This window comes from Myxine glutinosa, chromosome 7, assembly GCF_964187855.1.
Source record: "Myxine glutinosa chromosome 7, kmMyxGlut1.1, whole genome shotgun sequence".
Lineage (NCBI taxonomy): Eukaryota > Metazoa > Chordata > Myxini > Myxiniformes > Myxinidae > Myxine > Myxine glutinosa.
The window spans coordinates 18,322,741-18,339,797 of NC_136267.1; the positions used below are offsets into that span (position 1 = coordinate 18,322,741).

The 17,057-nt window shown below is 44.2% G+C and overlaps 1 protein-coding gene across 3 annotated transcripts in view; it reads left to right on the top strand.

Moving 5' to 3' along the window:
- LOC137431020 (SID1 transmembrane family member 2) overlaps positions 1–17,057 on the top strand; it is a 69,566-nt gene that overhangs the window by 35,039 nt on the left and 17,470 nt on the right. For all 3 annotated transcript variants that reach the window (XM_078781324.1, XM_078781323.1, XM_068121877.2), the window contains 9 exons: positions 2,656–2,718; positions 2,841–2,992; positions 4,942–5,015; positions 5,320–5,386; positions 7,003–7,076; positions 7,293–7,416; positions 7,607–7,727; positions 11,143–11,279; positions 11,416–11,524. In XM_078781324.1, coding sequence (XP_078637450.1) covers positions 2,656–2,718; positions 2,841–2,992; positions 4,942–5,015; positions 5,320–5,386; positions 7,003–7,076; positions 7,293–7,416; positions 7,607–7,727; positions 11,143–11,279; positions 11,416–11,524 — 921 coding nt within the window. The remainder of the gene's footprint in view (positions 1–2,655; positions 2,719–2,840; positions 2,993–4,941; positions 5,016–5,319; positions 5,387–7,002; positions 7,077–7,292; positions 7,417–7,606; positions 7,728–11,142; positions 11,280–11,415; positions 11,525–17,057) is intronic.

The window sequence follows — 17,057 nt, forward strand, 5'->3', positions numbered from 1 at the left end:
TCGATTGTGGAATGGCCCGGTTTACTTCTCAAGGGCTCATGGTGGCTCCAAGTTTATCATTGTTATTTTTCATATGTTAAATTACACGGCACAGCTTTCCATTGTTCCACAAAATAGCTGGAAATTTTGTTGAAACAGTAAGACGTTTAAGGCTCATGTGGGTGCTTGCCCGCACATTAGGTGATGGCGGATAATCAGGCTCACGCTTGTTAAACGGACTCTGCCTTATGGTTCTTAGAATTGGTCATTGGGACCAACACGAAAAATAAACTTCAAGGGAGAACACTTAATACAAAATAAATGTAGCTGAATTAGACAAGAGCAAATTGGACTTGCTTAAAGTACCTGCGAATGCGCTAGAATGTGTTTGCAATAAACTAAATTGCTCATCTCCAACTTTCTGATGTCCTAGTTTTCCCGTTCTTTGTTGTTTTGCCTCGATGGCAGTGTGGCCTAAACCAGTGAGTGAAACCCACACGATGCCCTAAACCATTTATCAACGGTCTTTTTGACTCTCATGTTTTGTACAATGAGAGACATTAAGTAATTTTAAATTCAAACTCCCTTACAAGGAACTTCAACGCAGGAGGAGGCCATTCGGCCCATCAAGCCTGCGCTGAGACTGATAAATTATGGTTGTTCGTGCTCTGCTAACGTAACCAAAGCTGAGCAGCAAGCAAGGAAGCAGCACGTACCATTTTAAAAGTCTTTTGCATGATTCAGACGGGGTTCGAAACACCGACCTCCCAGACTGAGAATGGATGCTCTAACCATTAAACCACTGACCCTCGCATTTCGTAAAATCTCGTATTTGTTTTATTTCCTTCATATTTTTATTTATTTATTTGATTTTGGTGCGGTACACAAGGCAAAATCCTACACCCATAGTCTGGCATAATGTATCATGTATATGATTTAAAAAAATCTATTTTTATGGAGCATTTTGACGACTTTCATTGTGTTTTTTTCCAAGATAAAAATAGTTTATTCTTATAAATCCTTCCTGGATATTTTCTCATGCATATTTCCTTTACATATCATATAAATGCATGTTCTTCCCCTTTGCCTTAATATGTGACTTTCAAAACGACGTAATCTGCCCCAGAATGCTTGGTGCGCATGCTCGGAAACCCCTTAGCAACGGGGTCATCATGGCAGCCGAATGTATATCATGTGTGCGAGATAAGGATTGTTACCTAAAATTGCTCACAAAGCTTCTTAAAGAAGCCCAAAATACTTGGAAACATACCTGAGAGAGGGGTGTTCCTCGACACAACGTAAGAGTTGGAGAACTTTCTGAACTCGCCCAACCAGGTCGACAACCAACCAGCATCCAGGTCAGCACCCTCGTCTCTGCTCGTCCACCTCCCTATGTGGAACTCCATTCTCAGCCACCCAGTCCTCTTCAGTCAGACTCTGTTGATGAACCCAGTTTCACTAACTACTGACTGATCACTGCTTTTTATCTGCCTGGCGAGGGGAGGGGATATGCAGGGGTCGGGGGGTCACGCCCTGCCTCTTCCGGGCGTGGCTGCCGAGGGCAAGGTTCACGTGCCACCTTTTTTAGTCCTGTCACAGTGCGTCCATTGGCACATAGGAGCCTCCTGCTGAAGTCATCCTCGCCACGAGTCTGTTGTCCTCTCATCGCCTCCAGTGACCCTCGCACAGAGCTCCACACTTCACATGGGGGAAGACTTGTCTTGTTTCACATTTGGCGCACAAACGTGTGCCAAGAATCCGAATGGCATGGCAGGCAAGCGGAGGGTCGTTACTGATCCAAGGAAGTCACAGGAAAGTTAGCGTCCTTTTGCGCTCACCGATATCGAGGCTTGAAGGTAGTGGCACAGGGTGCCCGAGCGCCATGTTGTCCCTTGTGCAGCGCAGTTATTGATGGCAGGCTGAAAGTGCAGGCAGTTTCCTGGAGCATTGCGGTGGTTGAGTGGTGAATGTCTTGAGGTGGTAGGTTTGTGGTTGAGCTATGGTGATTAATCAAACATGAGGTTGGTTGCTGATTCTTGGTGTTGAGGAAGGCAGATGTAGTATGGCAATGTGGAGATGGTTGGTAGTTTGGTAGTGGTTAGTTGTTCTTGAGACAGCTGGTTGTGGTGGTGTTGACGGTTTGGAATTGGCGCGCATATTTGAATGCCGTTTTGGCGCGTATATGCAAATGAGACCTACTTCGCCACTTTTCTTCCGCGGTGATTCGATGGGAGTAGCGCTTTACTTTAGAGATGAAGAAAGAATGAGAGGAAATCCATTGCTAATCCCACCCAATGCATAACCCACTAGACATAAGGGAGGGCTATGTAAAACATTTAATCATGACATAACTAAACTCGGGAGCCTGTATGTTGTTTGCCGTTGCCTCGGGGAGTGACGGTTCACAGAACCGTAACGATATATACTTGAAATAATTCTCAATTCACAACTCTAAATGTTTTCACTCTTCATTGCAAAAACAGAATGAAATATTCCTTTCATCTCTCATTAGATACTCACTTGGTTTTCCCAAGAAAAGCTTGTTTTCTGGAAAATGTTTTACTCCATTGAGATTGCATCGTTCTCTTTAAATGTTCTCCGTATTCACCTGCTAATCATCTTTACAAAATGCTTGTAGGTGTGCTGCACTCTGAGGTGTCTTGTATCCTTCTGCAGAGAAGCTGTCAGAAGATGATTCCATCCCGAGCTCTCTGTCGAGAGACTCGTACGGAGCCATCGGTAACTTCCGACTGTTGTTTCTAGGTCGACGTTGCCATTGCCGAAGTAACGATCGAATAAGGATTGAATTTTCTTGTTTGGCAGTCGGCTGTACAGACGTTTATCCATTTGTTTTTCCACAGGCCCAATGGTGGTCGAGAGTCCAGAACTCAAAGCAAGGCGGCTGAGAGTGGACTGGACACACGCAAGCATTTCCTCATCGGACGAGGATGAACTCGAGGATTATGACACGATGGATGATGCCCTTTATGACAAGAACATTATTCGTAGCAAGGTAAGTCCTGCACTCCTCTCATTGTGTGCTGGCCTTTTTACGGTAGTCGTTGATAACATGAACAGAAACATTCCGTTAACCTCAGCCTTATCGCCCTCCCCAAACCGAGGCTAACTACTCATCTCCACCCTTTCGGCCTTCTCTTCTCTCGACTGGAATTGTCTCCCCGAATGTATTCAATCGTGTTCTTCTTATTCCTCATCTTTTTATGTTCTCACTGGCTCTCCTCTCCTTGCCACCCACATTTTCCCCACATTATATATTTTATTCATTTGTACAGGTATGGAGGCTCAAGGAAGAGCTGAATAACAGGTAAAATGGTTTAACTGAGATAACTGACGTAGAGGGAAACTAGTGAGCCAACAAAAAATGAATGCACACCACATCGTGAGCAGAGGGCTTACAGGAGAATGGCGGGAACATCGTCTCGGCCGATGTAGTTAAAGCTCGTTCGTGGAAGTAGGAGGAAAGGCCAATCTTTTTATCACACTGACAGGTGATGAGGTGGCGATGGGAAGCAGACTTTTAATTCTGCAAGAAGTAGCTTGAAACAAGCGATTTACGAAGGTAGTGTCGCAGGTGAGAAAAAAGTATGAAAGAATGGAGGTGAGGGGTTGTTGAGTTTAGATTTGGGAAGGGTAACAATGAAAAGGTTTATCATAGAATGTGTGACCTGGATGGGTAAGGGCGAGGTGCTTAGGTCGAAGGGCAGGAGGAAGAAGGCCTCAATAAAGCCGGTAAATAAATTGCAACGCCACCAACCCGCCTCCCGTGAGAAAGAAGTAGACCCTAAGCCTCAACTTCCTCAATCTCAGTGCTTTCTTCCTGTTTGTCATATTTTCCCTTTTGCTTGCATGTTCCTTGTCCACTCGGTTCCCTTGTCCTGTCCGTCTGTCCCAACTTGTGCTGCTTGTATATTAATTCCTCATTTCTACATTCTTCCCTTGTATGCCAACTCCCTCTTCTCCATTACTGTGTCAATGTCACCTGTCCGATATATTCAACTCTTCCATTAGCTTTGATATCTTAAAAACTACTCATTTTATTGAAAATTCTACCAGGCCATCCTCTGCAGCATTTGAGATGCACAAGCTTAACGCACCACCACACCATTGGCCAAAAAACAACAACCACCCTTTCACCTGATACACTTAAACCTACAGTTCCTGTTTGACCACAATAGCCTTAATAAACGAGCCATCGTAAATGTTTTTTTGTTTCTCTGCAATCACACTATACCGTAGTATATTTTTATAGTTTGTTTCCTAACTGCAGTTTGTCATATTGAGTTGAAATTAGTGAATTAAAACAAGGATTGTCCAAAAATGGTGCCATTCAAATTTAAATGCAGTTTGTTATAACGGGCGTTCCTTTTTAATGGGATTCTAGTGAGAAGGGAGACAGGTGTAATGGACGTAGAGCAGCAACGAAGGCTGGAAAGGGTGGAAATGCGAATGGTTCGGTGGATGTGCGGAGTATCGTTGAGAGAGAGGAAGACAAATGATGAATTGCGAAAGATGATGGGAATAGAGCCTGTGATTGATGCTGTGAAGAGAAACAGGTTGAGATGGTTTGGTCTTGTGTTGAGGAAGGATGAAAGTGACTGGTTGAGAAGAGTGATGGAAATGAATGTAGAAGGAAGTAGAGGACGGGGAAGACCGAGAAAGACTTGGCTAAAGATGGTCGAAGAAGAAATGCGGGCAAGGGGGTTAACAAGGAGAGATGCAGAAAATAGGGCAAAATGGAGAAGATTGTCATGGGGACCGCAAGGCTAACCCCGCTCTAGCAGGAAAAATGGCCTTAAAATGCCTGTGGTTGTAAATGCCTCTCTAGTCTATGCACCTGAGCCAATCTTGGTTTGTTCACAATGCAGCCAATCGCTGATGTTGATGTACTTGGCATTCCATGTATTGATTGATAAATCATTGTCGACGTGTGTTAATCCCTAGCCATGTCTGCATGTGGCTGACCTAGCACGGAGGAAGCACAGCGCCATGACCAAGAAATACCAGATATACTGCTGGTAAGAGAAAAACTCGTTTTGCGTAATGACTGGGTAGTTGAAATGTTCTGAGTAAATACTTGTTGGGGTGGCCAGCTGGCGTACCATGTGCATAGTGGTGTTGTCTGACCCTTTGTAGTGATTGTCTCTGATGAGAAAGTTGAAAGGTGTTGCTGCTGTATTTAAATTGACGATTGAATTGCCCCCATTGCTGATAACTGATGTGCTCGCCGCATTGTCAGATTATTGGAATATCTTGGTCTGGTCCTGACTTAGAAATGTCAAATCAGAACAGGAAGTTAATGGCTATGTGCACTCTGCGCAGGAACCTGGTGACTGTCGGCGTGTTCTATGTACTGCCCGTCATTCAGCTAGTTCTGACCTACCAGAATGTAAGCCTTTCATTTTACCATGAAAAGTATTTCTTTATGGTCGTTACTCTTCAAAAGGATGCTGCATACACTGTGTGATGTATACATGCATCACACAAACTCTTGGGGCTGACCATGAGCACAGTTCAATATGAAAACTAGAACTGCACTCGGTAGAGCGCATACCTCCGCCAGGCTGAAACAGTTTATGTTTTGTATCCCATTGATAGGCCCGATCTGGATTCGGATCTGAACCAAAATCTAATCAGCTTGTTTTTGTCACCGAACCAATCCGTCCACCTAGTTTAGTCATACGTCATCCATAACTTTTTAAAATATCATGTTATATATCGCTTTTCACCCGATCTCTCAATGGTGAATAATCACTAAAAAACTAGAACTGCACTCGGTAGAGCGCATACCTCCGCCAGGCTGGAACAGTTTATGTTTTGTATCCCATTGATAGGCCCGATCTGGATTCAGACCTGAACCAAAATATAATCAGCTTGTTCTTGTCACCGAACCATCCCGTCCACCTAGTTTAGTCATAACTCGTCCATAATCTTGTTAAATATCATGTTATATATCTCACATTTCGCCCGATCCCTCAGTGGTGAAGAATCACTGAAAAATTAAATAATTTTCGTATTGGAATCCATATTCAGATCTTCACCAAAATCTAATCGAATCTTCCTTGTCACACACACAACCTCCCCAACAAGTTTCGTCCAAATCCATTTATAACTTTTTGAGATATCCTGCTATGTATCGTTTTTGGCCGTATCTCCCAATGGTGAAGAATCACTTAAAAAATTATACGAGCCGGATCCGAATCTGGATCTTCACCAAAATCTAATATTTCGTCCTTGTCACATACACTACCTCTCTGCCAAATTTCGTCCGAATCGTCCACAACTTTTTGAGATATCTTGTTCACAAACAAGCGGACAGACAAACAGACAGGCAGAGGTGAAAACATAACCTCCATTCACCTTCGGTGGCGGAGGTAATCATGCACTGCATACGGAATGCATACTCTCATCACACTGACTTGTTCAGAGTCTCTCTTGCTGGTTGGACTCTTTCTTGGCCTATATGGGCTTGGACTCAAATATGGCGCTCTTAACTCATTTCCACGAGCATGGATTGACCACCAATCCGAGCTGACCCGGGCTCTCTCGACGCACATTGATAGTCGACCCGAGTTGAGTGGACATATAGACTCTTGTTTCGATGCATCACGAGTCTTGACTCATAATGGGTGCTTCTCTCCCAAGAGGTCTTGAAGCTCGTGTCAAATTATGGCAGATATTTCACCGTAAGCCATGACTCTACGGAATGTTTATTTTTCAAAAACCGTGGCTGCCATGGCCATTTGGTGGTTGCTCGCTAAGGTTTCCCACTTGACCCGGATGCAGATACAAATGTTTTGTGCCCACCTGTTACTTGATATGCCAGTGCTGTGACGTACCTCCCACCCAGGGCAATTTGCGGAACGATCTGGGGACAGCTGGAATTTCCAGCTCATTTGAATTTGCCGAATTAATGTGTAAATACAATATCGGGGGCAGAGCAAGTTTTTCAGCCGAGTTTGAGCGGTGTATGGAAATGAGGTGACACTCGCTGTATCTGCGCAGGTGCTGCATGACACTGGGAACCAGGACATCTGTTACTACAACTTCCTCTGTGCCCATCCGTGGGGCGTACTCTCGTAAGGCGCAGAATGATCCACGTGCCAAGGCCTTTCTACGAACCTTTTGTTGACTATTGTTATATTGGTGTTCAAATATAAATGTAGAATATTCTATGTGCATTGTTATTAGTCATTCTTGAAGTTTATATCTTGTAGGATTGTTGATTTTTAAGATTAAAAAAAAATTAAATTGGGAAGTGTACATTCTCGTGTGTTCCAACACTTTAATTTCAGATCCTTCAATAACGTGTTCAGCAACCTGGGTTACTTCCTTCTGGGTCTGCTCTTCCTGCTCATCGTGGGATTCAGGGAATTCTCCAACCAGATGTCTCCTCACACAAAAGGAACGCATTCACAGGCAAGGCCCTTGCGGTTGAAAACCGCATGCTCTCGGATCAAAGGGCGAGGGTTCTCGGGTACTTATCCTTGGCGATGTCAAACACGTCGCTTGTCGGTGCTGTTTACGTGCGCCATGATGGCTCTTTGATATTACCGGTGATGTGCAACTTTTTTACGAACCAATTTATCCGTGTCGTGTGTCCCCACAGCACGAGCTCGGCCTGCCTAAGCACTATGGATTATTCTACGCTATGGGGTTTGCGCTCATCATGGAGGGCCTCCTCAGTGCCTGCTACCACGTGTGCCCCAATTACTCCAATTTTCAGTTTGGTTTGTTCACTCACCTCCTGTCGCTTGCCTTTCATGCCTGTACTTCATCGCTGTGTTTGTTTTCCTGGCCTTGAGTGTTCAGGGCAAGTGAATAAGTAAATATTTTTTTACTGTCACCAACACTGTGTGTATGTAGTACAATGTTGTATTATGTGCAGTATTTTGGAAGCAAGTGTTTTTTTTTTTTGTTTTTTGTTGTATACAAAATCGAGGCTCGTGAAAGAGCTATCGTTAATCACACAAAAAATCAAACAGACACATAAAACATATAATAAGGGGAGCAGTAGACAATATGGGGAGAGAGGGGGAAGCACACAAACACAACATTTGAGAGCAGGGGCATCGGGAGATCTGTGGGAGGGAAAAGGCTTGGGGGGGAGGAGACGTGGGAAGGGGGGGTGGGCGGGATTCATTGTCATTTTTTGACCACTTGATACCCGACTTCCCTGCGAGTGGTGCATGTATTCGTGCTTTCAAGATTGCTGCCCAACGATGAGTGCATTGTTAGAGAGTAATGAGTTTGTCAGGATTTCACTTCCTGAAGGTGTCACACACCGTGTGTTTGCTCCTGTGATAGAAACCAGAAGGATATGCATTTTTGTCATGTATCGTCACCACCTAGGTCCTAGAGGAAACCTGATTCATCATTACAAGCTCGAGAGTAAACGGGCTTCCATACAATGGAAATACCCATCGTCAGCATCATCAACCGAAAAACGTTCCAGTCACATCCTGGTGTTGGAAAAGTAATAATGACAATATTCTGGGACCAGAAGGGTGTTCTTGTCATCCAATTCAATGTGCACCGTGAAATAGTAAGAAATACAACATTCCGCACACTTATGTAAACGAAGTTGAAGACAGCGAAATGCTGAAAGCGTCTTGGGGTACCATTGTCATTGGGTACCATATCTTGGGGTACCATTGTCATTGGGTACCATACCTTGGGGTACCATTGTCACCATTGTCATTCTGAAACATGACGACGTGCCGCCACACGTAGCGAAGCCTACAGTGAAGTGCTTTGAGGATCTTGGTTTACATTCTGGATCTCGCGTCGTTAGGTTTTGATCAGTTTGGCACGATGAAGGAAGCTCTCCTTGGTCGCAAGTTGAGAGGATGAGGAGGTCCAGGTGGCTGTGCGGGAATGGATCGGGGACCCACCAACATTATTTTATTACGAGGGCAAACATAACCTCGTGAAGCAGTAGTGGAGGTGTGTGGATGTGCAAGTCGATCATGTCGAAAAGTAAAAGTGGATTTGTTGGGATATTCAAAAATTCACCAGTGCCCCCTTATCCCCTTCCCATTTCTTATTCACGCAATCAATCCATTTTTCCTCATCTTTTTCACTTTATCTTCCTTTTTTAACACATCGTTTTGCTTGTCCTGTATAAACAGTACAAACGATCCCACAATATTCGATACAACACTCGGTGACAAACTTTTTACTTTTTACTTACAAACTTTTTAAAGGAACAAAGCTGCTCTTGGAATATCCTCGCATGCGTCGATGTGCTCTCGTTTATTCCTCTTACGATGATAAGAGTTGTAACCACTCTCGGATCAATACATGTCGGTGATAAAGAATCTGGAGAGTTTTTTTCCTCATTTACGTCACAAAAGGGAGGGGGGGGGCATAAGGGGTCCTTACACACACATTCATCACTTTTTTTTTCTTTTTTTTTTTTTTTTGTATACAGAATCGAGGCTCGTGAAAGAGCTAACATTTATTTCACAAACAAATCAAACAGACAAGCAAAATATATAAAAAGAAGGAGCAGTAGACAAGATGGGGAGAGAAGGGGAAGCACACAAACATAACATTTGAGAGCAGGGAGATGTGTGGGAGGGAGAGGGCTTGGGGGGAGGAGGCGTGGGAAGGGGGGGGGGGGGAGGGTGGGAGAAGTATAAAACACAAGGACACCAAGGACTTCCAGGAAAGAAGTTGGTATTTCAAAAAAGTGGATTTGGGGTGAAATTAGCGGGGGTAGAAAAGATCAAGGTTTTGGATGGGGGAAGATAAGAGATGGTGGTGAACAGCTGTTTTAAAGACCCGGAGGGAGGAGTGGGATTGAAGAGAGTGAGGGAGTTTGTTCCAGAGGCGGAGAAAAGAGGAATGAAGGAGTGAAGGTGAGCAGAGAGTCTTGATTTTGGCAGTTTAACCATAAGAGGGTTGCAGGCAGATCTTGTGCGACCTGTAGGAATATTTGCGGGACAGAGCCCAGAGAGAGCTGGGGGGGGAAGGCCAGAGAGGAGTCGGTAGAAGACAGAAAGACCACCAACCTGCCTGCGGTGAGTGAGTGAAAGGCCCTTGGAGTTAGCTTCATCGCGGGAGATTCCAATGTAGAAAGTCATATAATGCGATTGTGAGGGAGTATTATAGTAAACACAACGATGGTGACATTTTGACCTCTTCCCTCCTCTGTTAATCCTGCCTCCTGTGTCTCCCTTTTGTGTCCTCCCCACTTCATTATTGCACTTCCTATGTGTCCTCTCTAGCCTAGCAACACCTGTAGGCAGATAGGAGGATCAAAAATACTGAAGGATGATCAAAAATACTGTAGGAGGATTTTTTTTTTTTGCGGTAATTGCCAAGTGAGAAACACGTGAATATGAACTCCATTTTTCCGTTTAATGGATCACATGGATCGAGTTGTGTGTGTATGGATGCACGGATGCACGGAGGTACCGATGTCCTGGCCGAAATTGGAATTTTGATTTGGCATATTTTCCTCTTCCATGGGAATGTTTTTTTTTTAAATTAAATTAAACAACTTCTTGTGGCCCTGTCATTCCTCATCGTGGGCTTTGCGCTGCACTAGTGCGTGACCCGGCCTGCAGGAGTCATTTTGGTTTTCAGCAAGTCCACACAATTGAGCCTCGGTCCTGTTCTACATCGCACTCTCTGTGCCATAATAATTTGTGTCCTCTGGGTTAACAAGCATGACACTAACGTCAGTTTCTCCTCCATGGAGGTGCCTTATTTTTAACCCGAGATTGTGACATTGACGATGCTCGTACACATAACACGCGTGTGTTTTGTCACACGTTACTCGAAACTGAAGGCACCAACGTGCAGTCTTTACCGAGGACTGTGCATGCATTGTGTGCCAGGTATTAAGTACCCTCCGGAGGGGGAGGGAGGGCATCACGTGCTTGCGATTATGGTGCTCTGCACTATGTACAACATATATGATGAGATCTGCATGATGACCACTCGGTGGTCGAAACGTCAAACTGTAGCCTTCCCCTGCAGGGTGGCTTTTCTAGTGGATGGTGTCTTAGTTATTGAGTATGGATGTTCCCAACCACCTCTCGTTATTTTTTTTTTTTTGAATACTTGTCACAAGTTGTTCTTCATGGGATTGTTTATCAGCACTGTGTGTTTAAGTGTCATGTATGTGTGTCACAGACACAGCGTTCATGTACATAATTGCTGGACTCTGCATGTTGAAGCTGTATCAAAAACGACACTCCGACGTGAATGCAAATGCATACAAAGCTTACGCCTCCTTCGCTGTCATCATCTTCTTCGCTGTGCTTGGCGTGGTGAGTGGAGAGGAATGGTTTTTTTGTTTTTTTTCTTCACTTTTGCTATGTAATACTGTATAATGCAGCACATCCTGTCCCTGCCTGCCGTGGATACGGAAGTGTAACGTGAATGACGGTTCGTGGCTGTGTGCAGGTGGTGGCCAAGAGGGCTGTATGGTTCTGGATACTTTGTACCATGGTACATATTCTCGCCTCGCTGGCTCTCAGCTTCTACATATACCACATGGCCAACTGGCATTTCAGTAAGGGATCAAAGTTCGTTTGCACCACCCTCTCTTTGTATTCATATTTTGTCTGTGCATGACCATTTGTTTACATCCTTGTCTGTGGGACAGCGAACTTGGCTGAGGATTACAGAAGTCTTGGGTTACGCATTTAGATTGTGCCGGAGATTATTACCCAGGGTTAAGCAATTGGTTCACTTCTGTCTGTCTGTCCTTCAGTCTGCAAACATCAGTTTATGATTGAGCAACAACTTGATTACAAATGAATGTTATCTTTTGAACATGAATTGGAAAACAAACCTTCAGTTTAGCAGTACGTTGGCTTTGAATTCTTTGGATGGAAGTTATGTTTTCACCCCTGCCTCTCTATCTATTTGTCTGTGAACAAGATTTCTCAAAAAGTTGTGGACGGATTCAAATGGAATTTGGCAGAGAGGTAGTGCATGTGACAAGGACGAAATGATCAGATTTTGGTGAAGATTCGAATCCGGATCCGGATCCGGATCAGATAATTTTAAAGTGATTCTTCACCATTGAGAGACAGGGCTAAAACCGATACATAGCGCAAAATCTCAAAAAGTTATCGACGGATTTGGACGAAACTTGGTGCACAGATTGGGTGTGTGACAAGGACGAATCGATCAGATTTTGGTGAAGATCTGACTATGGATTCGGATACGAGAATTATTTAATTTCTAAGTGAATGTTATCTTTCGGGGTTCTGGGCCCCGTGCTTTTTCTGGTCTTCATCAATGATCTCTCTGACTCTCTCGAAAATCCTCTCTATCTCTTTGCTGATGACTCCACTCTCTGCCGCTCCATTCCTCTTCCCTCAGATCGGCAGTCTGCTGCCTCCTCACTCTCTGAAGACCTGGACAAAATCACAGACTGGTCAAACAAGTGGAACATGTCTTTCAATCCTGACAAATCTCACACTCTTACTATGTCTCTCCGAAAAGATCGACTGGACAACCCTCCCATCTACTTTCTCAACAATCCTCTCCAAGAAGTTCTGTCGCTCAAGATTTTGGGTCTCACTATCTGCCATGATCTTTCTTGGGAAAACCACATTTCCAAGCTGGCCTCCAAAGCCAGTCGCCGACTGGGCATCCTCCGTCGTGCGAAGTCCTTCCTCGGCACACCTGAGCTCCTCACCACATACAAGGCTTTCATCCGCAGCTCAATGGAATACTGTTCTCCCCTATGGGCCGGTGCTCCTGCCTCACACCTAGCTCGGCTTCACGCTGTTGAAACCAAAGCTTTCAGAATTATTGGAATCTCCCGCGATGAAGCTATCTCTGAGGGCCTTTCACTCACTCACCGCAGGCAGGTAGGTGGTCTTTCTGTCTTCTACCGACTCCTCTCCGGCCTTGCACCCCCAGCTCTCTCTGTGCTCTGTCCCCCAAATATTCCTACAGGTCGCACAAGATCTGCCAGCAACCCTCTGATGGTTAAACTGCCGAAATCTCGGCTCTCTGCTCACCTTCACTCTTTCATTCCTCTTTTCTCCCGCCTCTGGAACAAACTCCCTCACTCCCTTCAATCCCACTCCTCCCTCCAGGTCTTTAAAACAGCTGTTCACCACCATCTCTTATCTTCCCCCATCCAAAACCTTGATCTTTTCTACCCCCGCTAATTCACCCCAGATCCACCTTGTTTGAAATTCCAACTTCTTTCCTGGAAGTCCTGGCAGTGTCCATATGTTTTATACCTCTCCCACCGCCCCCTTCCCATGCCCCCCCCCCCCAAAGCCCTCGCCCTCTCTCAGATCTCTCGATGTCTCCATGTCTCTCGGTCCCTGCTCTCAAATGTTGTGTTTGTGTCCTTCCCCCTCTCTCCCCATCTTGTCTACCGCTCCCGATGTTATATGTTTTATGTGTCGGTTTGTCTTTCTGTGTGATTAATGTTCGCTCTTTCACGAGCCTCGATCCTGTATACATACAACAACAACAACAACAAAAAAAAAAAAAAAAAAAGTGATTCTTCACCATTTAGAGATCGGGTGAAAAGCAATATATAACATGATATTTCAAAAAGTTATGGACGAGTTATGACTAAACTTGGTGGACGAGTTGGTTAGGTGACAAGAACAAGCCGATTCGATTTTGGTTCAGGTCCGAATCCAGATCCAGCCTATCAAAGGGATACAAAACGGAAACTGTTCAGCCTGGTGGAGGTATGCACTCTACTGAGTGCCATTCTAGTTTATTCTGTCTGCGTGTCTGGCATTCAAACGAAATTGAAAGTTATTCCAAACAGGAAACTTGCTTTTTTTAAGGATGTCATAAAGGACACAAACACCAGGCACAAATAACTAATGTAAAGTGTTAAACATGGTGGTGTAAAAGACACTGCATCAACGACCTTAAATGTACAGAATCGTCTTTCTATAACCTTTTATGGCGTAGCCCATAGGGCAAAGCCGTCTAGAACACTGCTTGTATGTATATATATATATATATATATATATGTATATATATATATATATATATATATATATATATATATATACATATATATAAATATATATACATATATATAAATATATATACAGACTTGGCATTTAATATGGAATTTTTTTTTTGTGGGGGTGAACTTACTTTTCAATATTTCTTAGAACCAAAAGTTCATTGGAATTATGTTGAAATTATTCTAGATTTTGTTAATGTGACCTTTAAAAGAAACAAAAACCACATTTGACATTTTGAAACAAATAAATTGATCCTTGAAAGTGATGTAAACTGATATCGAACTCAATTCATGGACAGTACTGTGTTAAACTTCTGAACGTTTTCCAGAAGTATCTCTTTATTTTGCACATGAGCCAAAAATTTTTTGACAAAAACAAAAGTTAAATTACGACTGGGATTACGGACAGTAAAATTACAGTTCAGTACTTCGTGTAACCCCCACGAGCATTCAGGAGAGCACGTACACGTCGAGGCATGCTGTTCACGAGATTTGCCAAGGTTTGGACAGGAATCGCTTGCCATGCAGTGACAATAGCCTGCTGCAATTCACGCACAGAGGTCGGCTGCTGGTCCAAGTGGTCGATTTGACGCGTTAATTCTGCCCACAAGTTCTCTATCGGATTCATATCCGGGGACATGGCAGGCCACTCCATATGCTCTACACCACGGTCAGCAAGAAAGTGTTGGATCATGCGAGCACGATGAGGCCGTGCATTGTCATCTTGGAAGACAAAGTTTCCTCGAAAGGCTGCACGAGCAAATAGAAGCAATGTTTCTTCCAGAATGGCCCTGTACTTGAACTGGTTCAGGTTTCCATTCAGAACAACCAGGTCAGTTTTGCCCCCTGCATGAAAAGCAGCCCAAACGGTCACCCCACCACCTCCAGCTTGGACTCTTGGCACTATACAATCTTTGTTGTAGGCTTCATGCACTTGTCTGCGCACTCGGACGTGGCCATCTTGACGATAGACGAGAAATCTAGACTCGTCACTGAAGATCACGTGATCCCAGTGTCCTGGCTGCCATTGACGGTGCTCTCTGGCCCACTGCAATCGGCGCTGGCGGTGTTGTCTGGTCAGGTGTGGCTTTCTCAGGGGACGCCTGGCACGATAGCCTGCTTGAACCAGTCGTTGGTTGACTAGCCTTCTGGATACAGGCACATTTGTCAGTTGCTGCCACTCAGCCCTAAGCCGATTAGCTGACTTGGTACGGCCATTGCGGACTAACCGGTGCAGCTGGCGATCATCCCTCCTTGTGGTTCTGCGGGGACGTCCTGGCCTCGGTATTGGAGTAGGGACACCCCTCTGAGCATTTCGTTTCAGGATCTTTGGCACCTGACCTTGAGTGATGCCATACTGCCGAGCAATAGCACGCTGTTTCATGCCGTAATTTCGTAAAGCCACCACTCCATGACAAACAGCATTGTCGAGTTGACGGACCATCTCCAGAGGAAGCGGCAATAACTTTTGGAGACGTGCAGCAGTTGTTTTCCACTAATACAGAACGCAACAACCCTTGTATACCCGACTGTGAAGCCAATCATCAAATGCACCTGTCCGTACATTTTGCCACGCCACCTGTGATATAATCCTGTTGTTGACTTCTTGCTGCGACAGACAATCAGTGACATGGTTCTTTTTACAAATAAATCACCAAAGTGTAAAAGAAACTCACCAGATTGATATACTGAGTTAAGAAAGTAAACCCAAGTCAAGAAAAATAAAATATGCCATATTAAATGCCGTCTTTATATATATATATATATATATATATATATATATATATATATATATATATATATATATATATATATATATATATATATACAGTGGAACCTTGACTTACGAGTTTAATTCGTTCCGTGACCGAGCTCGTAACTCAAATTGCTCGTATCTCAAATCAAATTTCCCCATTGAAATGCTATTAATCCGTTCCAGCCCGCCAAAAACCACACCAATTTTTTTTTAAATATACAGTATATATAAAAATATCTCGCGCTTTATATTTCACCTGTATGCAGCATACAAGTTGGCAGGATGGCCTGGACTGGAGGTACGCACACTTGACTCTAAAGTCTAAACTGTCCAGCCTGGGTTTGAATCCCGACCCAGCTATAACCTGTCATGGGTGAATCACAGGCAGGGTGATTCATCAATGTGTGTACCGCTAAACTGGGCGCCCCGTTTGCGTCCCATTAGTTGTTGGATGTTAAGGATCTCACCGTGTTTTCCACAAAGAGAAGGCGAGCTATCGCCGGCATTCTGAACAAGTTGTGGCCTGGCATGCTCTTCTCCTCTGCCGTTATATACGTCCTCCTTGACACCTCGCTCATGTTTTTCGACGATTGCGTGTTTTATATCCAAGCACATCATCCTCTTCTTCTTCTCAGCACTGCACTTGCCAATCACTTTCTTAGGCCCCATGGTTAAAACTAAGAAATTTTCCGAAATAACCAAAATGCGAAAAAAAAAATGCAGCGCTGTACGACAGAGATACGTACTGTACGTGCACGGCAAGATAACCACGTGACCAGAACCCACCTGGCGGCGTGAACTCAAAATAACCAAAATGCGAAAAAAAAAACGCAGCGCTATACGACAGAGATACGTACTGTACGTGCACGGCAAGATAACCACGTGACCAGAACCCACCTGGCGGCGTGAACTCGAAATAACCAAAATGCGAAAAAAAAAATGCAGCGCTATACGACAGAGATACGTACTGTACGTGCACGGCAAGATAACCACGTGACCGGGTGGCGAAAGCTCGTAACTCGGATCTCGGCTCGCATCTCAAAGCAATAAACCGCCCGAGCGACGGCTCGTATCTCGAAAAACTCGTAAGTTGGGGCACTCGTAAGTCAAGGTTCCACTGTATATATACACAAAGAATTAAGTTAAGCACCCCCCCCCCCCCGTTTTTTTACAACCTCGCACATTACAAGTTTGTTGTCGTCAAAACAGTGTAATATACCCATGATATTGCTATATTTTCTGGAGAAGTGATATTATGGTCACATAAAAACATAACAATCATGCCGTTTTCAATATTTTATTCTGAATAATTTAAGGTGAAATTTT